We start from the raw sequence: 24,318 nt of genomic DNA on the forward strand, positions 1-24,318 counted from the left end.
ATTTTAGGGTTTATTGTTTTAACTAGTCTATAATATTATAATGTAGGTATAATAAAGCAATTAACATTCATTGAAAGATGCACATGTGCTTGGGAATGTTGATTAATCTCTTTATAGGCATTTAACTAAAAAGTTTATTGTTTTCCGATTGAAAATTCCCCTTTATTTACCTCCCAAATCGCATTTCGACTCTTACATAATTCCCACTGTAACGGGAGTCATACTAAAATCCCGCGAATTCTCGCGATAACAACTGGAAGGAGCGAGGGAGGGGGGAAGCGCGTTTCCCAGCATGCATCTCGATTCAGTGCGGAGGAAAATGAATTCGGCCATGTCGTGCTAAACCCAGGCTGAAAGAAAACGACATCGAATTAGCGAAAAACATCCTTCAGTCCGATAAAACCTTACGCAAAGAAGATCAGAGGAGTCGAGCAGGCGCACGGGAGTGAATTCAAGCGGAAAGATGAGCGGAGGGACGCCTTATATCGGCAGCAAGATCAGTCTGATCTCAAAGGCCGAGATCCGATATGAGGGAGTTTTATACACGATCGACACTGAGAACAGCACTGTAGCTCTGGCTAAAGGTACGTACAATAAACGCACGCATATATCAGACACACTCTAAATTACACCTGTGTACACTAAACACATATACACCTGCAGAGAACAAACATGAGAATCCTATTGTAGCCCTGGCTATTATATACAAATATATATTTACACACAATCAGATATGAGAGAGTTCTAATACGCTTACCTGATTAACTATTCAATCTGGCCTAATTCAAATACAGATATAAAGGAAACATACTTAGGATCTAGAGAATAATAACAAATATTGTATGTTTTGTGATTTTTAACATTTTCGTCTCTCCTTTTGTCCTCCAGTGAAGTCCTTTGGCACTGAGGATCGTCCTACGGACAGACCGATCCCTCCTCGAGATGATGTCTTTGAGTACATCATATTCAGAGGAAGTGACATCAAAGACCTGACGGTGTGCGAGCCGCCCAAACCCACCTGCAACCTTCCTCAGGATCCCGCCATCGTGCAGGTAGGTGCATTTATCGTACACGCACAGGTGTGTCTGCAGAATAGAAGGCAGTGAATACTGACCTGTTTCGTTCTTGTGTTTGTGCGCAGTCCTCTCTGGCATCCACCGCCGGCCCCACGGCTCCTTCCTTCCAGTCGTACACCCCCTTCAGTCGGGCCCCGTACAGCCAGTTCAGCTCCAGTCCGCTGGTACCCCAGCCGTTCGGAGCGGCGGTCACGGGTGGTGAGTTCGCACTCGCTCTTGTAGCTTCCAGCCTTGAAGATGGTGTTTAGAAGAGAGTACACAAACAATGAAACTTTTAGAATTTTGGACATATCAAATTGAAATATTTTTAAGTGCTTTACAGGCAAAACACATCAATTTTGAGCTGTTTTGCTTCCATTAAATGGCTTTTTTTTTTCCAGACTAGTGAAAAGTACACACGTTTAAATTTTCATTTTATTACACTTTATCTATTTGCATCAGCAGATTTCAATTACAGTTCATAACATAAAGTCTGTTCTCTCAAAACAAGTCATAAAAACTCAGTGAAATGTTTTTCTTGATTATTTTCTCATGGAGTGATGAAAAGAGCAATCCAAAATCTAACAGATTTAACTAACATGCCAAATTTTGAACCTGGCTTCATCCTGTGTTTGGATATCTCTTCTGGAAATTAATGCAATTTGGTGCATATATTATGTAGTGCCTCTTTTGCATATTTAAACACAACATTTGAGAAAATTTGTAAAACAAAACAAAAGCATATCAACTCAGAAAGTATGGTGATATGTGTTAGTTCTATTTTGTTCCCCGTTTTCACTTGTGGTGCCTTGCACTGTTGACGTGTCCTTTCTTACTGGCATAAAAAACAGTCCAGGTTAAGATGATAGCGGTCCATTTTTTGAATAAATGTGACCCTAGACCACAAAACCAGTCATAAGGATCCAATTTTTGAGATTGAGATTTATCTGAAAGCTGAATAAATAAGCTTTCCATTGATTTGTAGTTTGTTAGGATAGGCCAATATTTGGCCGAGATACAACTATGGAACATGATCTTTACTTAATATTCTAATGATTTTTGGCGTAAAAGAAAAATGTATAATTTTGACCCATACAATGTATTTTTAGCTATTGCTACAAATATACCCATGCTATTTATGACTGGCTTTGTGCTCCAGGGTGCTTGGATATATGCTTGGATAGACAAACAATATATTCAAAAGTGCATATTTGCACATCAAATTGCACAGATTTAATGCATAATGCACAAATGTGTTTTATATTGCACATTTTTAATATGTGCTAAGAACTAGAGAAAATGACGTAAGTTGACCCTTCTTGATTCCTACCATTATCTACATTATCAGATGAGATTTTGCTCTTTTCAGTTCTTTGCAAGTCAAATTTTCTGCAAATACAGTGAAACTTACCTGGAGGGGATGCACAGAATTTTTTTGAGCATTGGTTAAGTGGATCTTGTGGAAGGGTTGATTGCATGAGTGTCTGGCTGTGACGTAAGCTTCATATGAGGGGTCTTCTCAGAGTGTGTGATGTGTTAAAGCCCACACTTAAAGATGTGCACTTCCTCCCCTCACAGGAAGCAGCTCAGGTCCTGCGTTCGGTAGCGAGGCGAGCACTACTGCCCCTCTGTCCCAGAGCTCTGCTCTTCCCCCGCACTCTCGCTCGCTGAGTGCTACCAAACCCGAAGGTAACCGGAGAACCGACGCTAACGTGTGGAAGAATGGCTTTAGTGTGTTCGTCTTTTGGTCTGTAATTGCGCAGGATTACAGCTTGTGTCATTGCTGTGTGATAGATTTATGACTCGAGTGTCATTCTTCTCTGGTCTGTTTGTAAATTGCGTTCTTTGAAGACAACATGAAATCAAAATGATAACTGCTGGTCTTATTGTGTGCCATTCATCAGAATGAAGAAATATTTTTTTACATTTTTAATTAACTTGCAAGAACTTCTATCCTTGAAACCGCTTTTCTACTGATTTTAAGCAGTGGCAGGCGAATAGTATGGTATTGATTTATATAGTAATCATAACCTAGTGTACACAATCCAATCAAATCTGAATGGATGAATGTCAAGTTTCTGTGATGCACATCACATAAGTTAAATACATTGCAAATAGGCTTGTTTCATGTTGTCTTAAAGGAATAGTTCACCCAAAAATGAACATTTGCTGAAAATGTACTCACCCTCAGGGCATGCAAGATGTAGATGAGTTTGTTTCTTCATCAGATTTGGAGAAATGTAGCATTTCATCACTTGCTCACCAATGGATGTGAATGGGTGCCATCAGAATGAGAATCCCAACAGCTGATAAAAACATCACAACAATCCACAAGTAATCCGCACCACTCCAGTCCATCGATTAACATCTTGTGAAGTAAAATGCTGAAGTTAAAGACAAATAACTCCAAACCATTGCCACTGGCTAAAATGTGAGTCCTCTATCCATAATACTGCTTTCTCATCTGAATCAGGAGAGAAATATGTACAGAACAAAGGATGGACTTTTTCCACTGGAAGCTTGATGGATTTGTTTCTAAATATCACCAAATCTGTTCCTATGAAAAACGAATTCATCTACATAATAAAACTTTCAGCAAATTTTCATTACTGGATGAACTGTTCCTTCAACTGACGTTTACCGTAAATGCAGAGCTGCACTGACGTTTTCCATCATTTAACTCCTCTCCGCATTGTTGTGTTGTTGTTTTTTTTTTTGTTGTTGTTGTTGTTGATTTTTGTGAGTCTGAATTGTCTTCTCTTTCAGGTCGTTCCAGCCCATCTCTGGAGCCCTCGAGGAAGACTCCGACCCTGGAGCATGCGGTCCAGACGGCCCCGGTCGCTCCCTCTGCAGCTGCAACCAGTACGGTGAGTCAGAGGAGCCCCGGGACGGCCCGACCTGCTCTCAGCACCCAGAAGTCTGCTGAAAACCAGGAACAGAAAGGTGAGAATCACGGCTTTGGAAACCACACATAGCTGTGTTTTCCATCACCTGCAACCATTAATAGTTAATGTCTGTTGTTCAGCTACAGCGTCTGATGTTCAGAAGGTTCCCCGGCCAGAATCAGACTCAAACAGGCCTGACAACAAAGACCCAAACAAACGGCAGTCTGGTGGTGAGTCACTTTAAAATGCCTGTCCTGCCTTTACATCATCACGGTCAGGATAAGCTTGATTTGTGATGATAATAAGTGTTGCTTATCTCATCAGCCGGCGCTCCGCCAATGAGAAAGGGGCGGGGCAGTGGTGGCGGAGGTGGCGGTCAGCGTGGACGGGGCAGGTTTAATGGGCGTAGAGATGGACCAATGAAATTTGAGAAGGACTTTGACTTTGAGAGTGCCAATGCCCAGTTCAATAAGGAAGAGATCGACCGCGAGTTCCAAAACAAACTCAAGATTAAAGGTACTGTGTGGGCAAAACTGCATTACTATGTTCAGCACAACACAAACCAACAGAGAAATGTTTGTCATTAAATTTAATTTTTAATGTCAGTGTTATGATATCATTATGTGCTGCAGATGAGAAGAGTGAGAAATCAGAGAAGACTCTGAACGGGGAGGAGAAGACCGACTCGGGTGTGGAAACCCAGAACAGTGAAGGCAACGCTGATGAGGAGGATCCACTGGGACCCAACTGTTACTATGACAAATCTAAGTCCTTCTTCGACAACATCTCCTGTGATGACTCCAGGTGAGATCTCAGCTCATGTGTTAACAATTCTAATGTGTTTATTAGTGCTGGGTATTGGGACTTCACATTTGATTCGATTCCAATTCACAAAAAAATGAATGTTTCGATATTGATTCATTTGGAAATATTTCAGGCACATAAAAGACCCTCTCATTTGGTAACACAAAAAGTTAGATTTAGCATATTAAGGCATATTTTATACTAAAATTAGTTTGTTTTATACTTTTTTTCTGTTCGCTTTTAAATTTACAGTATTTGTTGTTGATTGAGAGGAACTGAAATAAATGTTTAAAGTTTGTAAAAGCTGTAAATACTTAATATAGTACATATAATTTGCAAATACTTCTTTCAGTATTTTTTTTTGTCTTGTGAGCTATGAGCATTGAATGGTCATGTTATTAATATCTATCACCACATTAAAGAGTACCCAAACAACATTCATTGTTTACATTTTGTGCAAAATTGACAATGTGAAAGCTAATCAGAAGTAACAATGTACAGTTTTATTTACAAATTTGGCTGAAAACAGCATAGACTAAAAATTAAGAATTAATGTTGCTTCATTAAAATTATTGATCAAAATGGGATGATCAATATCTCCAACACAGCCCTGATGTCCAATAACAGCGTGTTCTCAGTTGTGACAAGTTATGAAACCGTATGCAATATTCAACAGTAGACTCGGAAATGTATTTTAGTCCAGTTTTCTGTCTTTTAAACAGTCTGATTCAACAATGAGTCATGAAAAAGCATCAACATTTAACATCTGTCTTGTCTGACCTGGTTCGAACAGGGTGTAGATGCTTTTTTTGAGTGATTGAGTCATGCTTTATTTCATGTAGTAATTTGTTGTTGTAAAGTGTAGAATTAACTGTGAATGAATCATCTAATTCTCTTGTCTTTTCTAGAAAGGAGAGATCAGGAGGTGCTTCTGGAAGGTGCAGTCTTTTTACATACAAATGTTTTGACATGCTAATGTGTTTATGAATCTATGCTTGTGAATTCTGGGTAGTCTGAATCGCATTCAAGAAATTCAGATGGTGTTGTGCAGAATTATTTCTAAAGAAAGAAATCATTTTTTGAGAGTGGCATCTCTTAAAATGACTTTAAAATAACCAGTTATTACAAACAATTTAAAATGGTTAGAAAGTGTTAAACCTGAACAAATGATATAACCAAAGTAACGAAAATGTCACTTTGTGTTTTTAAGTTGCATTATAAACGATTAGCTGCCTTATTAATGAAACCTTTTATTGCAAATTTGTCAATAAAGTAGCTCTGTTTTCGTATCAGACTCCAAATGTAGCTCATTCCAGGATGAATGTCACGTAAACATGTTGCAGATTAGACAGGCACCCTGCCAAAGGTGGATTTTAGGATTCAATCTTGCACAACAACAGTGAATGAACGACACTGTTGAATTGCATTCTGATGTGTTTTTTGTTCATCTTCCTCTCAGGGAACGGAGACAGACCTGGGCGGAGGAGAGGAGGATGAACGCAGAGACGTTCGGTATTCCGCTGCGTCACAATCGCGGGCGCGGGGGTTTCCGCGGCAGAGGTGGCGGCATGGGCTTCCGTGGCGGTCGCGGGCGTGCAGCTAGCAGGGGCTCGTTCATGCCCTCCCGCGGGGGCGGACCCGGATACAGGGGCGGGTTCAGAGGCGGCAGAGGCGGACGAGAGTTCTCTGACTTTGAATACAGGGTTAGTGTTTTCTCTCTTACCACACTAATGGACCAATGGACCCTTTTCACAATTCTAAGAAGTGGAACTTCTTTAGTGGTGTACGGACAACAATCTTTTGCATTCCTGTTTGCTAAAATACCAAAAAAAAAAAAGTTTTTATGACTTTTCAATTGAGAAAATACTGCGAGATTGATTACTTTTGTCAAGAGAGTTGTTAGAAACTCATGCATTAACTAGTTTTCTGTAATTTAATGCTATGGCAATATAATACAAGGTTTTTTTTTGTTGTTTTTTTTTGTTTTTTTTTTAAAGAGTCGTCACAGTCTGTGCAAAGGGTTGCTAAAACTGAATTAAAACTATTTAAACATTTAAAAATAAATGTATGGAATATGTATACAAAGGCTTATAATATTGCTAAATGCTATAATAGTATTAAAACCAATACAAAATAACACTGGTGTTGTGACTATATTCAGGGTTCGAACAGATAGTATAAAATGAAATTCCAGAACTTTCAAGCACTGTTTTTTTTTTTTTTTTTTTTTTTTTTTTTTTTTTTTTAAAAAAAAGAAGTAAAAAAAAGAAATAAAATAAAAAGAAACTGCTCCGAAATCATCATCTGAATCAAATGATTCGCAATCTGCACTCTGAAGTTCCGATCTAAAGCAAAATATTTGTGAACCTGCTCCAAAGTTCTGATGTCAAATCAAATGATTCGCGACTCTGAAGTCCTAATCTGAGTAATGATTTGCGAATCATTTGCCTTAGATCTGGACTTCAAATTGGATAATGCAAATCATTTGATTTAGATCGAGAATTCAAAACGTGCATTGTGAATCATTTGATTTGAATCATTCAATTTGCTAAATGATTCAAGAACTCGTTTTGATCTAAATCAAATGATTCATGATATGCAAAGTCCCGATATAAATCAAATGATTGACGATACGTGAAGTGCTGATCTAAATCAAATAGTTCGTGATATTCAGTTTAAAGTCCCGATCTAAGTGAAATGATTCACAAACCCACTCCGAAGTCCTGATCTAAATCAAATGATTCTTGATACGCAATCCAACTGGAGCGCTTCAAAACAGTGAATCATTTTGCCAACACATTGGTTTATGGATTCGGAGTTTCAAAAAGCTCAGTTTTACCTATTACTACATGCTTTTTAAAATCATTAGAAGAGATGTCATAATTCGAAAATGAATGGCTCTTTTCATTTAATCTGGCTTTTGCTAGGGAATCGCTTAAAATGAATGATCAAAGTAGTGGGTTTGAATCAGTCAGAGTGGATCCAGTGTAAATGACTCAATTGATTTGGTTAATGCATTCCTCTTTTCACATTTTCAGCCATGTTTAAACAACATTGTCAGTACTGCTACTGGTTTAGCTCGCTAGTTTTATGACATTTACTGAAATAAGCAAAAAAAAAAAAAAAATTCAAGTACTACATGCAATTTAAGCACCTTGTATGAACCCTGTATATTGGTATTAGCCAGTTAGAGATTTGGCATTTCATCTAATATATCTGATATTGAATAAATAAGAGTACAATGATTCGAATTGCTTTTCTATTATTTGACATTTGTTTCAGAAGGAGAACAAAGTGGCGGCGTAGTCCAACCCGAAGACCAGATCATCCGTACAGCCAAGAAATCTCCGATCATCACCGTCTAGATTAACGCTTTGGTTTTGACTCCTGACTAACGGGAACTGCCTCTCTCTGTTTAACACCAGCGCAGGCGACGCCTGCCTTCGGCTGGACAACGCAGCTTTGAGTTTTTCTCCTTTCTTCCTTTTTTAGAAAAAGAAAAAAAAACATTTGCTGTTTTTTTGGAACCGTTTGATCTGCATTCGACACGTTCGGAAGGGAGAATTTGTGTACAAAATGCCGTAAAACTTCCGTGGAATGACGACGACGACGATTACTATTATTATCTGGTATTTTTGCATCAACCTTTAGTTCCTTTGGTAATCAACAGAAGAAGGTATTTGATAATATTCAGTTAGGTGTACAGAACCCCGCTGATACTGTGAGCGCTCCTCAGTCAAAGCTTTATTATGCCATGTTTTGTTTTTGTTTTTTTTGGATCTGTTCTCATCTTTCGAAGCACCAAAACCCGGTCTACAGGCTGCGGGGGTTGAATCAGAGCTCTGCCACCCAAACTAAATAAACGGCCCGCTGGATACAGGTGCTTTCGCTTCATTTAATAGATTGACATGGTTTGTAGTACTAGCACATTTTTCTTTCTTTAGTTCATTAGTTTATTACAGTCCCCGAAATATCCATTTTTGCAGATAATCTGTTCTAGCTGTAGGTCACGCAAACACCCTGTCGTATGATTGAATGTATTGATGAATTCAACTCTTGTTTTTGTGTCCTGAAGTCCTCTCTCTGCCACTCTACGCAGGTTGTTTGGTTCTCCCTGCGGTTCTTCGTCTTTAAAATGTATTTTGATATTTGAGTGCCAGTTATTCTTGCCTTTTGATGTCAATTATGTACATTAAACTAAGAGGGCTTTTTGATATAAACTCGACGCAAACCCCGAACGACGAGCCCCATCACTGTTTAATGCCGAGATCTTCTGGAAAGATCCTGAAACCCTTTAAGAACCAGATTGGATGTGTCGAAATTGTGCACTTTAAAGACAAACGACGCCTGTGTAGGAGGCTAAATTTGATGTCATGCCAGAAAGTGACTTGTTGAAAAGGAGGTTTTTAACAATTGACAGTATTTCAGGATACATTCAAACGAACTGATGCATTGTGTAGCTCTTCAAAAACTAAATGGGAAAACTAAGTGTCCATGAACCCCTCTATTGTGAATAGTTCTGTTTCCTGTTTGATCCACTTGTATGTTAACGTGTTGTTTCAGGTACCGGCCGTGTATTGCTCTGTAAACGGAGTGAAGTTTGATCCTGTCTTTCCCCTCTGAATGTCACTGAAGCACTAGTTCCTGCACTGTTAAAAAGGAGTTAATTATTATTTTTGGTGTGCTTCATATTTTTAATTTGTTTCAGAGATCCAAAGACTGAATTACAGATAACATTTGGAGGAGAAATGCTCTCTCTCTCAGCTGGTTCTGCATTATTTTTCCTCAGCGTTCGCTGTCTTGTCCGTTTCATAGTTTTCAACTCTACTTGTATTAGCTCAACCGCTCCCTTTAAAAAGCACTACGAACACGCAGGCAGCTAGTGAAATGCGGTCTGACCGATCACTCAGACCTGGGCATGATGGGAAAGCTCAGAGCGAGTCGCAGATATTGGTGCTGAGCAGCTGGATTTGGACTGGAGCGAGATGCGAAATGAATCCTCAGGCCTGATGCCGTGATGAAGTCGAAGCGAACCTTGTTAAACTGGACAGACGTGCAGAATGTGACGTGTGTTACAGGGTTGATGTGATTTTTTTGTGGTCAGAGCTCTGGAGGAACTTGATTGGCGAGTTTATGATTTTGTTTTGTTTTCCTGAATTCGAGCAGTTGTACATGGTGTGCTCTTAGAGGGCTTCAAACGGGGTAAACTGAGGTTTTTATTCAACAAGAGAAATAAATAGTTGTTCAGTATCCTCTGTGTGTGCTTGTTTTTTTGTTTTTTTTCTGAATAAACATTTGTGACCATGGACCACAAAACCAGTCTTAAGTAGCACGAGTATATTTGTAGCAATTGCCAAAAATTATCATTTTTTCTTTTGCCAAAAATCATTAGGATATTAACATCATGTTCCATGAAGACATTTCCTACCGTAAATATATCAAACCTTAATTTTTGAGTAGTAATATGCATTGCTAAGAACTTTATTTAGACAATTTTCTCAATATTTTGATTTTTTGCACCCTCAGATTACAGATTTGCAAATAGTTGCACCTCTGTCAAATGTTGTTTATTTTTATTTATTCAGCTTTCAGATGATGTATAAATCTCAGTTTAAAAAATGGACCCTTATGACTGGTTTTGTTGTCAATTTAAAAAATATTAAATGTGTAACACTTTAACATATTTAATCTATTAGTTAACATACATAAAGAGTAACATAGTTTGTATTTATATATTTATTTTTAGTTCGTTTTGAGTATTAAAGGATAATGAAAGAATAGATCAGCATTTTATCTTTCACATAAAGGCATAAGCTTTTTTCATTTCACTTTCAGAATTAGGAATATTTAATTTATTGGTGTTTTATAACTTCCTTACAGTGTTAAAGTTCATAGTGCATTCAATTTAACATATAACCTTTGACTTTAAAAATAACTAAATATTAAAAATATTATTAATGCTGTCAAAGTAATGTTCATGTTATATCCAATGCAATATAAAGTGTTACCAATAAATGGGTGTTTTAAATGTGATTTATAGGATTTTTTAATATCACTGGTAATATAAAAAAGCACACAATAGGTTCTTAATTCTGAAAATAAAATGACAAGTCGATGCAGCATAAAAACTTTTTTTCTACTGGTTCATAATTCTTTATTCTGTACTCAAAACATGACAGTGCAGGCTAAATATAACTGCAGTTATGTTATAGTTGCTTTTTGTAATTATATAAATGATTAAAGTGATTTACAGCAATGTTTTTTTAAATGTTTGTGCATTTCTATGCACGTTTGTTTGCATTTTTAGCCTCATTTTATCAGCTTTTTTATTTTGTCAGATTATTTTAATATAACTGAATTTATATATTTTTTTATATATAATTAACATAAATATACATATGATATAAAATAATGTAAATTAACATTCTGATATTTGTGCATTATAATTCTGTTAGACTATTTTAATATAACTGTAACATCAACATTATGTTTCAAAAACAGGTACTGAGGGGTCAGATTTAGAAATACACTGTGTGCAGAATTATTAGGCATGTTGATATTCTGGTCATATTTTTTTTCCAAACACATTTTACCAATTCCAAACCACATCAGTCTTAATAACTACTGTTAATTTTGTATTAAATCATTTATAAGTAATATGTAACTGTCTGTGAAGGCTGGAAGTGAAAAACTCCTTATATTCAGGTGTGCATAATTATTAGGCATGTTTTCTTTTACAGATAAAATGAGCCAAAAAAGATATTTAACCCAGACTGAAAAGTCCAAATTATTAAATGCCCATGAGAAGAATGCAATACTAATGCATTACAAGAATTTGCAAAGTTAAGGCTTGACCATTGGACAGCGAAATGCTTGTTGAGTTTGCATGGTCAGAAAAAACAGGTGGAGAAGAAAAGATGCATGTTAACTGCAAAAGAATTAGGAATTAAGGTGAAGAATTAGGTGTGACACCATCAGGAACCGTTTCCAGTTCTCCAGCGCCCCATTTTCCAGAACTGCAACCTACCTGGAGTCTTCAGAAGTACAATGTGTCAGGTTCTCAGAGAATTTGCTTGGTAAAAAATCCTAAAAAATGCCCCTGACTTAATAAGAATAACAAGCTGACGTGTTGTAAAATACATGAAGACAGTTTTTTTTTTTTTTTTTTTTTTTTTTTTTATAGGCTTTATAGACAGATAAGTTGAGACTCTTGACTCTTGAAGGACAAGCATCACATTCTCTTGTACCTCTGATTCAAGAATTTATCTTCCAAAATCTGGCAGTAAGTTTTGGGAGTTCATTTTAGTCCATCTCTGCAAGTCAGACTTTTCAGGATAGGAGACTAAACATGAACTCCCAAAATGTACTGCCAGATTTTGGAAGATAAATTCTTGAATCAGAGGTACAAGAGAATGTGATGCTTGTCCTTCAAGAGTCACTCTCAACTTATCTGTCTATAAAGCCTATAAAAAAAAAAAAAAACTGTCTTCATGTATTTCACAACACGTCAGCTTGTTATTCTTACTAAGTCAGGGGCATTTTTTTAGGATTTTTTACCAAGTGAAGTCTCTGAGAACCTGACACATTGCACTTCTGAAGACTCCAGGTAGGTTGCAGTTCTGGAAAATGGTGGCGCTGGAGACTAAACGGTTCCTGATGGTGTCACACCTAATTCTTCACCTTAATTCCTAATTCTTTTGCAGTTAACATGCATCTTTTCTTCTCCACCTGTTTTTTCTGACCATGCAAACTCAACAAGCATTTCGCTGTCCAATGGTCAAGCCTTAACTTTGCAAATTCTTGTAATGCATTAGTATTGCATTCTTCTCATGGGCATTTAATAATTTGGACTTTTCAGTCTGGGTTAAATATCTTTTTTGGCTCATTTTATCTGTAAAAGAAAACATGCCTAATAATTATGCACACCTGAATATAAGGAGTTTTTCACTTCCAGCCTTCACAGACAGTTACATATTACTTATAAATGATTTAATACAAAATTAACAGTAGTTATTAAGACTGATGTGGTTTGGAATTGGTAAAATGTGTTTGGAAAAAAAATATGACCAGAATATCAACATGCCTAATAATTCTGCACACAGTGTAATGTCAGTGTACATGTCTGTATTTTAGCATTTTTTTCTGTTCTTTCAAAAAACTTAAATATTTCAGCTAAGTTCTAAACAGTGGTTTGATAGTTGAGAAACAGCTCTGTGTAATACATAACTTTCATTATGTATAAGTTACTTGCGAATTGTTTTCAATTTCATGTCAGTATTATGTACTAAATATTGGCTAAAAACTGAAGAGAAAATGCGTCAGTGCTGCAGTGACCTGCAGGTGTCAGTAGTGAAACGCGTCAGTAAAAACACCCGACCAGCAGAAGAAAGTAGTGTATCTGATGGAGATGGAGTTGATCACGCAATAACATGCCGAAATTCATTGATTCGCTACTGAGGGTTTGGGACTTCTGAAGCGGTTTCTCATCTAAACACTCTGTCGGACTGAATCGGAGCGAGGCGCGTCGCCGCTTTCAGTTTGGAGTCTGTAAAATGTCTGTTGTTTTTGTTCCTAAACGGCAGCGCGGAAAAGCGCAAATCAACCAGGAGACAATTCAAAGAGTGAGTGGCCATTTCACTACTTAACACGGTCACGGTTAGACACACAGTTCGGTTATTCATGAGAGAAATAACCGTATTTTATAACCGAACTCTGAGCCATGCGTGTTCAGTACTCGCAGAACCGTACTGGACAGGGTTGCCAGGTTTTCAAAACAAAACCCGCCCAATTGCTACTCAGAATTAGCCGAATCGCGTTTCCAGCGGGGGCCCCACGGTAAAAATCGCGTCCGGGAGTAAAACACACGTTTTTTGTATGGGTTCCCCTGGTAGAATTCGCATTTCAGGACTAAATATCACGTTATTGGAGTCGCTTCAACCCGCGGACGTGAAAACCAACCACTGACAACAGTGTTGGCAACACTACTAGTACTGGACAACTAGTTACGTCATACTCGTGTGTGTTGATGAGTGTTTTCGGTACCTTACAGACACGCAGATATGAGCTGAAAGTCTCGTGAAGGTTTTAGATCCGGTCACCGTCTTTCTATGGAGCCGCTCCCGTCAGTTTGGTGGTCTGCGCGATTGTCCGTTGAGATTTGAAAACGAATTCGCGCCATTTATGCCCTGCTGTGTGAACGCGAAAGTTCCAGAGTCGCGCCTGTTAGTGAATGGTTAAGTTGGCTTGAGAGAAAGCTAACTTACTGATATGCTATTTAAACTTATTATTATTATTATTATTATTATTATTATTATTATTATTATTACTAAAACTGTTAACTCTAACTCCTCCTAGAGCTTTAACTCTACAAACTCCACAAACTCAGCCCAGATCTTCAGACTGATATGAAGTTAGTTGCTGTATCTTTTCTAACTGTTCGGACTTATGATTTTCCTAAAAATGACCTTTAAAACTGGGGAAAATCCCATAGACTTACATTGACGGAATGTTCAAATGAGCAACACTTTTCAAATTCCAACTGTCAAAACTTCCAGAATCCTTTGAGACTCAGTCAAACTTCCCTTCTATGTACTGTATTTCGAATCCATTCAAACTCATTCATCTATCTGTCAACTAGCCTAGCAAACAGAGTCAGAGTCTAGTAGCTTGCTAATCATGCTAGAATCATGCTAACAACATGCTAGTAACTTGGTAATCATGCTAGAAACGTGCTAGCAACACGTTAATCATACTAGTAACATGCTAGCAACATGCTAACAACTTGCTAATCATGCTAACAACATGCTAATCATGCTAGAAACGTGCTAGCAACTCACTAATCATGACAGAAACATGTTAGCAACTTGCTAATCATGCTAGAAACATGCTAGCAACCTGCTAATCATGCTATAAACATGCTAGTAACATGCTAATCATGCTAGTAACGTGCTAATCATGCTAGAAACATGCTAGCAACCTGCTAATCATGCTGTAAACATGCTAATAACATGCTAATCAATCATGTGCTAATCATGCTAGAAACATGCTAGCAACATGCTAATCATGTTAGAAACATGTTAGCAACATGCTAACAACTTGTTAAAACATGCTAGCAACATGCTAATCATGCTAGAAACGTGCTAGCAACCCACTAATCATGGTAGAAACATGCTAGCAACTTGCTAATCATGCTATAAACATGCTAACAACCTGCTAATCATGCTATAAACATGCTAGTAACATGCTAATTATGCTAGAAACATGTTAGCAACCTGTTAATCATGCTATAAACATGCTAGTAACATGTTAATCATGCTAGTAATGTGTTAATCATGCTAGAAACATGTTAAAACATGCTAGCAACATGCTAACAACTTGTTAAAACATGGTACCAACCCACTAATCATGCTATAAACATGCTAGCAACCTGTTAATCATGCTATAAACATGCTAGTAACATGCTAATCATGCTAGTAACGCGTCAATCATGCTAGCAACATGCTAATTATGTTAGAAACATGTTAGCAACATGCTAACAACTTGTTAAAACATGCTAGCAACATGCTAATAATGCTAGAAACAGACTAGCAACATGCTAACTACTTAGTAATCATGTTAAAATGTGCTAACAAAATGCTAGTAACTTGCTAATGGTAATGTTGCTAACATGTTAACTATCTCTCTATCTATCTGACAGACTGCATTCAAACTTTAACCTTTTAAAACTACTTTCAACTTCAAACTATTTCAGACTGAAAACTTCTTACACTTTTTAAACTTTTTAAAACTTTCTGGTCTGGCTTTCTCAAGCCAACTTAAAGTTTGTCTTGACAAACTTTTTTATCTAGTTGCCAATAACTGTTTACTGACCGATTCAAATAATAAAAACACGAATAATTTAATACTTAGAATATAACCATTATTTTCTGATTAAAAGAGTAAAAACACACATTCAACATTTAGTATGTAATAATTTTTAAGTGAGTTAAATTCAATGTAAGATTAAAACAATCTTTAAAGTTTTTGTGCTATAAACAATCATGCTAATAATTTAAGATTTATTGCAAAACAGGAAAATTAAAGAGAACTACACTAACGGAACAAACATCAAGCAGTATGGAAGATAAAATCATAAACTTATTATTTATAAGTTTAAGCAATGCTGAGGAAAGTTAATTTTAAAAAGTCGGCCTAATGCATTACAATGTTGCATTACTTCCTAAAAAAGTAACTAATTGCACTACTTAGTTACTTTTTATGGATAGTGATGCATTCATTGCGTTACTGGGCTGGTCTTGCTTGTTTGTTTTTAATTAAAAAAAGTGTGTTTTTTGGCAGATTCAGCAATAGAAAAATTAAACAAATTTAGTTTATCTAAAGTAAATTTTTCTTATAGGTACGGTTGAATAGTTCAACCAAGATCAGTAGCAAAGGCATCGGGGTAATACATTATAATTAAATAAAGGATATTTGTGTTATTTAACATATTCAATTATTGCAAGTTTGTCATTTACATAAATGTTAAAGCTACAGTTGCACAAACAGACTGTTGAAATGGGTTTGAAATAACATATCTCTGGTGCAAAAAAATATATATTAACCTACACAAGTACAGTATGTTAAACTGTTTACTAAAGTCAGACTACTAACTGATTGGCATTGTGTTTTCCAGCTCCTGGATGAGAACGATCAGCTGGTGCGATGCATCACAGAGTATCTGCAGAAGGGCCGCGCCACTGAATGTGTGCAGTACGTGAGTTTCATGCATCTGTTCTTTTCAGATGCTTTAGTGCATTTACTGAAGTATATACTTCTTCATCTTCACAGATACCAGCAGATTCTGCACCGCAACATCGTGTATTTGGGAACCATAGCTGACGCCAGCACAGAGATCCTGCCGGAGACGCAGACCTCAGACAACACAGTCAATTAGATTTGCTGCTAACAGGACTATTGTAAACATGCCATAATAAATGTGAGTGTACCAGGAGTTGCACCAAACATAATTGCCAAAAAAAATGTCATATATAATTGTAATTAATAATTTAATCAATTATAATATATTGTTAATATTTAATTATTAAAAATATAATAATTTGTTAAATTATTATTTATTCTAATAAATTGTTTTTAAACCACAGAACTGCATTGGCTGGGAGGAAAGAGACTCCAGATGTCCCTGCTGGAAACATTGTTTTTATGTACATAATTTCATAATGTTTTTACTTTAATGCTTTGTATAATAAATGTGTAAAACACAAATAAACACTGGCACTTTTATATAAGCAGCAGAAGAGTTTACCATGTTTTAATCCATATTCCAGAAAATGCAAATCAAATTCCATTTGGATCTACATATATGAATGCTAAGAATGTATGCAAAAGGAATCAAAGACAAAACGAAAGCGGACGTTATGTTATATATTTATTTTTTGCATTGCTGGTACACTTGGAAATAATCAGTTGCCAGCTCTAGTGAACAATAAGCAACATAAGCCAAGCAGTCGCCCCTCATGTCTTCTGTCAGGGCAACGTCATTTCTTTCTTTTTATTTTTTATTTTTTTAAACTCCTTTTATTTTTTGAAGCCACTAGTAAACCATTTTGACACAGCTGAGAAATGTTGAGCGTTACAGTCCAAGGTCATCGAAGATGTTTAATCTTAAAAAAAAAAATGCCGAAACAGTTTGGGAGGAAAAACACGGACGAAGCAACGAACCTACATTTTGATTGTGCAAAGCACAGAACTATAAAAAGATATATTTATATACAGCAAACGATTCTCTGTAAACATGGTAAGTATGTTAGTTTTCAGAAAACATGGTCATATCATAAATACAGGCAACATTGGCATCGGCAAACGTCACGAAATGAACATTCTGGGCTTTTCGGATGCAGCCCGAGACCACAGAAACCAACAGGAATCTGGGCTCAAAATAACCAAAAAAAACAAAAACAAAAAAAAAAAACCACCCCAATCCGACCATAACCATTTATTAGTGTTTATAATGGCGTATTTGGTAACCTCTGTAGAAAGAAGGTACAGTTAAACTCTGTAGGAAAGAAAAAATGTGCTTCACATCTTGGGAAAATAATGTTTTACTTAATAATAAGCCTATATTATGCTAACTTATAGAATAATGGTATAATGTGTAAGAAAATACAAAAATAAGATTAATACTGTCAATATTTGTACAAGAAATATATCGTATTTGAAAGGAATACATGTTATTTTTTTTTTTATGGGAAGTGTTAGTGTTGTTCTGAAGAAAGCCAATGGGAAAATGAACACGTTTGACCGTACAGAAGGGTTTGTGTTTTAATAAAAGGGTTTTTTTCTTTTCTTTCTATATAGAACTACTACTACGGCTCCCAAACGGCATTTCTTTTGTATTTCAAGCACCATTTCCCCCCCTCTAAACAATACTTTGGTTAGAGAAAATATCTGCAAGTGCTATTCAAAACAACATGGCACAAAGTTACTGCTAACATCCTTTTTTTTTTATTTGTATTTTTAATCTTTTTTATCTCTCAGATGTTGAAAAAGTAGTGTATTTCTTTCAAATTACACCTCTGCTATGATTATTATATTTCTGCCGAGCCTGCTCAAAGCCTCTTCATAAAAAGTAAATTATTTATAGTTCTTTTCGTTTCTTTTTTTCGAGTCATTTACAAGCTATGGAACAGTAGCTGAGAGCTGCAGTCCGGGTCGTCCCACGTGACATTTGGCAGTTACAGCTATTTAAAACACAGTATCGTTAATGTGGGACGTCCGGTTAGCGGACCGGGACGTCCGGATCTTCGTAATGCGGCTGCGATAGTGCGCTGTGAGTGAGCACGGTGGCCATGCATATCGAAAAAAAGTCGTGTAAACTCGAAGCCGAACGCCGCCGCGAGACTGAAGGCTTCAGTCGTGCCGATGCGGCCGCCAGTGAAATGGTCCGACTAGCTGCTGTTAACATGAATCATGCATCATTTGGACAGCGTGGAAGGCAGTTAAGTTCTGTTCGGGGATGTTTGACACACATCTGTGTACAAAAATGTTATGAACCACTATGTTAAATGCAAATTGCCCTATAAAAACACTTCTAGTTTACAAGGTTGGAGTCTAGACCAGGTTCACGGCACACCACAAGATCAACACTCCCAGCTAGGTTTCTACGTCGCCGTGTTCGGATAATAAAACGACATCCTTCCGCTGCCCCGACACGACCGAAACCCCTTTATGAAGTCTCTCAGTGGCGTCCCGCTCAAAGCCTTTAAATGCTGATCTGGGTTCACATCCTGAGCGTTACTCAAACTCAAAATACACGAAAAGGGTCGGCGACCTCTCCCAGCACGGGTCCAGCTCAGTACTGGTGCAGGTACGAGGGTCGATGCTCAGGTTTGAGCGGGAAGGTTTTGAAGCCTTTGCTCAGGATCTTGTGCTGGGAAACCTGCTGCTGTTGCTGCTGCTGCTGTTGTTGTTGCGTGAACGGGAAGCCGGAGGAGATCCCGGAGGATGGAGGGCAGTCGTTGGCTGTCGACCACACCGGAGACTGCAGCATTTGCATGGAGTCGCCCCACTGGCTAGAGGGGATGGTCATCTGGTAGAGGGAAGAGCTGGGATTGGGCATGGTGTTGGTGTGCGAGGAGTGCTGCCAGGGAGCTTTAGGAGGCCAGGTTTTAGTTTTGCTGTCCTGTAACACAAAGAACACAAGACATATTTACATTCACATTCATGCATTTTATCCAAAGCGACTTTCACTGCATTCAAGATACATCCTTGGATGCAATGAAAGTCCTGGAAATTGAACCCATGACCTTGCATCCTGGGAATCAAACCCATGACCTTGTATCCTGGGGATCAAACCCAAAACCTGTTAATCAAACCTATAACCTTGCATCCTAGCAATCGAAACCATGACGTGGCAAATTCATGATCTTGCATTATGGAAAATGAACCCATGATGTGCGAATCAAACCCATAACCTTGCATCCTGGCAATCAAACCCATAACATGGGAATCAAACAAATGACCTTGCATTCTGGGAATCAAACCTATGATGTGGCAAATCCATGACCTTGCATTCTGGGAAATTAACCCATGACCTAGGCATTGAACCCATGACCTTGCATCATGGGAATCGAACCAGTGACCTGGGAATCAAACCCATGTCCTTGCATTCTGGGAATTGAACCCATGACATGGGAATAAAACCCATGACCTTGTATCCTGGGAATCAAACCCATGACCTGGGTATCGAACCCATAATCTTGCATCCTGGGAATTGAACCCATGACCTTGCATCATGGGAATCAAACCAGAGACCTGGGATTCAAACTTATAACCTTGCATCCTGGGAATCAAACCCATGACCTGGGCATCGAACCCATAATCCTGCATCCTGGGAACTGAACCTATGACCTTGCATCATGGGAATCGAAACAGTGACCTGGGAATCAAACCCATGTCCCTGCATTCTAGGAATCAAAGCCATGACTTTGCATCCTGGGATTCGAACCCACGACAGGAGAACTGAACCCATGACCTTGCATTCTTTGCACTTCCTTGCACATCTTCGTATTCCTGGTGGTCTGATGTTATTTAAATGTTTTTTTAATAATAGTAATTTACTTTAAAAAAGATCATGAAGTTTTCTTGGGGTTTTTACATTCAACAACATCTGAAATAACTGTAATAATAAACAAATCAAAATGAAATGATTTGATACTTTAAGATCAGATCAGAGTCTTTTCTGTGATGCCATTTCCTGGCATCTGACGTTATGCAACATCAGAAAATTGTGTTTAATAATCAGAAATTGTGTTTAATAGGATAAGTTACAAATATAGTATATTATTAAAAATTTGACATGCATGGGGCTGTAACTATGAATACAAGGTTGTTTATTTTATTTTTGCGGAAAGACAATTGACTCATGCAGCAAGAGCTGACTAACTGGATCAACTTCATAATTGGCTCAAACTCTTAAGATGCAAAACTATCAAGTAAATTTTAAAGCATCCAGTTTACATATGATTTCTAAATAAAATGTTTTCAAATTGGATAAACAAAACATATTTACAGTAACAGCTGCATGAGAAAACATCCACTGTCAAACTCCACCTCTTATTATGATGGAATATACATGTGGGTGTTTATTAGTTGAAGTGGCATCAGAGTTATTAGTACCTGGTTACTGTCGTCACTGGCGTGGTGAAGTGGAGGAGAGGGCAGAGTGCACACTTCCTGTTCACCACAGCTGTGTTTCCTAAAAAAACATACTCAACGTGAGAGACACACTCATGTCGAATGTGACAAATCACTTCAGATGAAAGTGTCTGATAAACAAAGTGAATGTTTGTTACCGTCTTTGTTTAACAGCCGCCACCAGGTCAGGTCCAGAGAACATGGAGAACAGACTGTCCCCATTGGCTGAGGACGTCTCGTCACTCGAACTGGCCGAATCCCCCTGATTGGCTGACCAGCCACTGTTGACCGCTTCCCTGCTCAAAAACAAACAAACAAAAAAATCTGTATCAACATGTAGTTGGACGCTACTGGATTTAACTAAGTAATAAGACACACAGTGGACAACTGAAATAATTCATTGTGGATGGGATGATGTGCTGTGATTGGTCAGAGCGTCTCTTACCCCTCGTTGTAGTACTCAGGGTGTGTCCAGCCCCGGTGCTGCTCGTCTGGGTGTGGCCAGTTACTGCGGGTGTTGCTGGGCCGACGAACATGCTGCGCCTGTCGTTTCTGCTGCATGGCCTGATTGACCCCGGCAACATAACGCGCAAACTCTGGATCTGAGCCCACTGATGGAGAGACAGAGAGAGAGAGTGATGTGTGTCGCTTTGTCCTGCTCTTTGTTTAAACTGTCCAGCACAGCAAAAACACATAATAGAGTCCAACACACACATACATACACACCAGTAATGCACTAAAGTGACCTGCTGCACCACAGTAACATTCACACAGTATAAAACCCACGGCATATTCAACTATGCACTAATGAGAAAACACTTTTGAATAAGCAATGCAATTGTGTTGTGATGTGACAACCCCTCGTTGCATGCATTTAAGTGTTTGCATCAAACTAAATTCATTATATTAAAAATACAGTGTCAATTAGATGCATTCTTTCAGAGCAATTGATTATGAAGAAAATATTGTAATAAAAGTAATGCAATTAATTAAGTGCTATATAAACGCATAGATCACCGTTTCATACATTTAAAATGTATGTGATGGCTTCAGTCTTTCATTTTTTAACAATACAAGGTCTTGGGTAATATGAGCTCAAAAAGTATATATGTGTTGACAATCAAAAAAAACAAAAAACACTAACAATAGTACATCAGTAATAGCACAAAAATATAAGTATATGATAATATTTAAAGTAAAATGGCTGCTTTAAATGAATAAAAATAGCACTGAGATATATAGATTTATAACTGAAATAAAGTTATAAAATAAATACTGAATCTTAGCTAAATATTAAATATCAAAACTTATACTAAAAAAAGATATAAATAAAACATAGAAATATAATAAAATAATTATGAAACAAGTATGAAAATCACCAAAACTAAAATCAAAAATAAAAATAAATCTTAAAGTTTTCAAAAACGTAAAAACAAAATGACAAAGTTAATTGAAAACATTAAATCTAAGCTAAATATTAAAATGTATACTAAAAACATAAAATATAACAAAAAGTATAATAAAATGAAAAATAAAAATAAATTGATTAAGTATGAAAATTACTAAATCCGAAATCAAAATATATATAAATTATAAAAAGATTTCAAAGTTTGCAAAGTTAAAATTTAAAATATTAAATAGAAGCTAAATATTAAAATATTAAAACTTAAACAAAAATTTTGAACTAAAAATATAATAAAATAAATCATATAAAATAAATTATGAAAATGACAACAATGGAAAACAAAATAAATTAAAATTAATTTTAAAGTTTATTTAAAAAAAAAAGTAAAAACAAAATGACTGCTAAAAATTGCTGAAAAGCTAAACATTAAAAAATATATAAAAATAAAATATAACTAAAAATATAATAAAATAAATTGATTAAGTAAACTGAAATTAAAATAAATTTTTAAATGTTTTCAAAAATGTAAAAATAAGTTAATTGAAAATATTAAAACTAAGCTAAATATTAAAACAAACAAAAAAAGATAACTAAAATATAACTAAAAATATAATAAAATAAATACAGATAAATTAAGTACAAAATTATTCAAACTGAACTCAAAATAAACAAACAAACAAAAAAAGTAGTTAAAAACCAACAACAACAAAAAAAAACACAAAGTTAAAATTAAAAGTATTAAATCTAAACTACTAAACAGATTTAAATAAAAATTACTAAAAATATCATAAAACATAAAATAATCAGTCATTCTCATCTATGCTGCAGAGTTCTATGCTACTATGCTACTCTACCACAACCAAACCTATGATAAACCCCTCTGAACTGACCAGTCTCTACTCACCTGCAGGGTCAAAGGGCATAGAGTCTCCCAACACCCCGAACAGACTCTGGTCACTTTGGTCTCTGTTGGGCCAGGTGTTGTTGCGTGGTCCCTGTGGGGGCTTGTGGCCGAGCATCTCAGACATCATGCTGTCCATGTATGTGCTGACCAGCCCCAGACTGTAGAGGTCAGAGCTTAGGTCCGGCAGACCCGGGGCGGGCCACTGCGTCAAGGGCCCGATGGGCGAGAGCCCTCCTAAAGGACCCTGCGGCCACTTACTGGGAGCTCTCGCCTGCGGGGGCTGCTGGGAAGAGAGCTGAGGGGAAACCGGCGCCGTTTGCTGCGGCTGCTGCTGCGGCTGACCGATCGGCTGCAAGAGATGCTGGTAGAACGGCAGGGCCTGCGAGGTCGGCTGCGACTGCGGCTGCGTTTGCTGCTGTTTTGGCGTTGAAGGAAGTTGCTGTTGTTGCTGCTGCTGCTGTTGTTGCTGCTGCTGTGTAGGTTGTTGCAAGGTTTGCGCCAACACTTGAGCGACTTGAGACTGCGAGGACGTTGGAGCCGCTCCACTGGGTGGTTTCAAGTCGGCCGCATTCGTAGACGCCACAGAGTTCCTCCTCTTCACCAGCGGAGATGCCTGCTGGGATTTCCCCATGTTGAACCCCGATAGGAAGTCGATGACATCTTGCATCTCCTGGTCGGTGGGCAGGTTCATGCCCTGCTCGTCTGCGGACGCACCGTTGGCGATCTGCGCGTGGCTTGGGTCGGGCGTGCACGGCATGCTGCTCATCTGCAGGATGCTGTGCAGGCGTCCGGATTTGTCGTCCGAGCTGCCGCTGCTCCTTGACGGGGTGCTGGGGATGGAGTAACTGCCGCCCGCGCTCGAGTTGGACGAGGTTTTCTTGGTGAAGCGTGAGGTGAGTTTGGAGATCGTTTTAGGGAGGCCGCCGGAGGATTTGGTACTGTTCCCGGGAGGAAGATCGACGGGGCCGCCGTAATCAGTCGTGTCTCGCTGTAGCTGGATCTGAATGGTGGGCAAAGTCTGTTCCCTGCACACAGAAACACCAGCAAACAAATACATCTTCAATCTGTTTTATT

The 24,318-nt window shown here is 37.7% G+C and overlaps 3 protein-coding genes across 7 annotated transcripts in view; 2 read left to right on the top strand and 1 right to left on the bottom strand.

Annotated features, from left to right (window-relative positions):
• Positions 1–279: 279 nt before the first annotated feature.
• lsm14ab (LSM14A mRNA processing body assembly factor b) lies at positions 280–9,994 on the top strand. Of its 3 annotated transcripts, none has more exons than XM_051135222.1 (11): positions 280–584; positions 889–1,052; positions 1,142–1,274; positions 2,634–2,744; positions 3,822–3,998; positions 4,081–4,170; positions 4,265–4,456; positions 4,573–4,744; positions 5,653–5,682; positions 6,204–6,447; positions 8,030–9,994. In XM_051135222.1, exons 1-11 carry the CDS (start codon positions 464–466, stop codon positions 8,048–8,050), a joined length of 1,455 nt encoding a protein of 484 aa, XP_050991179.1. In that variant the 5' UTR covers positions 280–463; the 3' UTR covers positions 8,051–9,994. The 3 variants fall into 3 exon arrangements, with proteins under 3 accessions (XP_050991179.1, XP_050991178.1, XP_050991180.1); XM_051135221.1 differs by having other exon boundaries at positions 281–584; positions 8,027–9,994; XM_051135223.1 differs by lacking the exon at positions 2,634–2,744 and having other exon boundaries at positions 282–584; positions 8,027–9,994.
• A 3,098-nt stretch (positions 9,995–13,092) lies between these two features.
• On the top strand, positions 13,093–17,051 carry ss18l2 (ss18, like 2). The gene is made up of 4 exons (XM_051135015.1): positions 13,093–13,365; positions 16,416–16,492; positions 16,571–16,718; positions 16,885–17,051. Exons 1-3 carry the CDS (start codon positions 13,297–13,299, stop codon positions 16,674–16,676), a joined length of 252 nt encoding a protein of 83 aa, XP_050990972.1. The 5' UTR covers positions 13,093–13,296; the 3' UTR covers positions 16,677–16,718; positions 16,885–17,051.
• Positions 17,052–17,406: 355 nt separating this feature from the next.
• Positions 17,407–24,318, bottom strand: part of LOC127180754 (granule associated Rac and RHOG effector protein 1-like) — a 37,584-nt gene continuing 30,672 nt past the window's right edge. For all 3 annotated transcript variants that reach the window (XM_051135014.1, XM_051135012.1, XM_051135013.1), the window contains exons 10-14: positions 23,245–24,269; positions 21,381–21,546; positions 21,094–21,231; positions 20,918–20,996; positions 17,407–19,421 (exon numbers count right to left, since the gene is read on the bottom strand). In XM_051135014.1, coding sequence (XP_050990971.1) covers positions 19,092–19,421; positions 20,918–20,996; positions 21,094–21,231; positions 21,381–21,546; positions 23,245–24,269 — 1,738 coding nt within the window. In that variant the 3' untranslated portion in view covers positions 17,407–19,091. The remainder of the gene's footprint in view (positions 19,422–20,917; positions 20,997–21,093; positions 21,232–21,380; positions 21,547–23,244; positions 24,270–24,318) is intronic.

This window comes from Labeo rohita, chromosome 18, assembly GCF_022985175.1.
Source record: "Labeo rohita strain BAU-BD-2019 chromosome 18, IGBB_LRoh.1.0, whole genome shotgun sequence".
In the NCBI taxonomy this organism is placed as follows: Eukaryota; Metazoa; Chordata; class Actinopteri; order Cypriniformes; family Cyprinidae; genus Labeo; species Labeo rohita.

Coding starts and splice junctions, on each gene's coding strand:
- lsm14ab (XM_051135221.1), top strand. CDS start 464: ATGAGCGGAGGGACGCCTTATATCGGCAGCAAGATCAGTCTGATCTCA. Junction 4,457..4,572: donor AAACAAACTCAAGATTAAAG/GTACTGTGTGGG, acceptor TATGTGCTGCAG/ATGAGAAGAGTGAGAAATCA. Junction 5,683..6,203: donor TCAGGAGGTGCTTCTGGAAG/GTGCAGTCTTTT, acceptor TCTTCCTCTCAG/GGAACGGAGACAGACCTGGG.
- ss18l2 (XM_051135015.1), top strand. CDS start 13,297: ATGTCTGTTGTTTTTGTTCCTAAACGGCAGCGCGGAAAAGCGCAAATC. Junction 13,366..16,415: donor ACCAGGAGACAATTCAAAGA/GTGAGTGGCCAT, acceptor TGTGTTTTCCAG/CTCCTGGATGAGAACGATCA. Junction 16,493..16,570: donor CGCGCCACTGAATGTGTGCA/GTACGTGAGTTT, acceptor TCATCTTCACAG/ATACCAGCAGATTCTGCACC.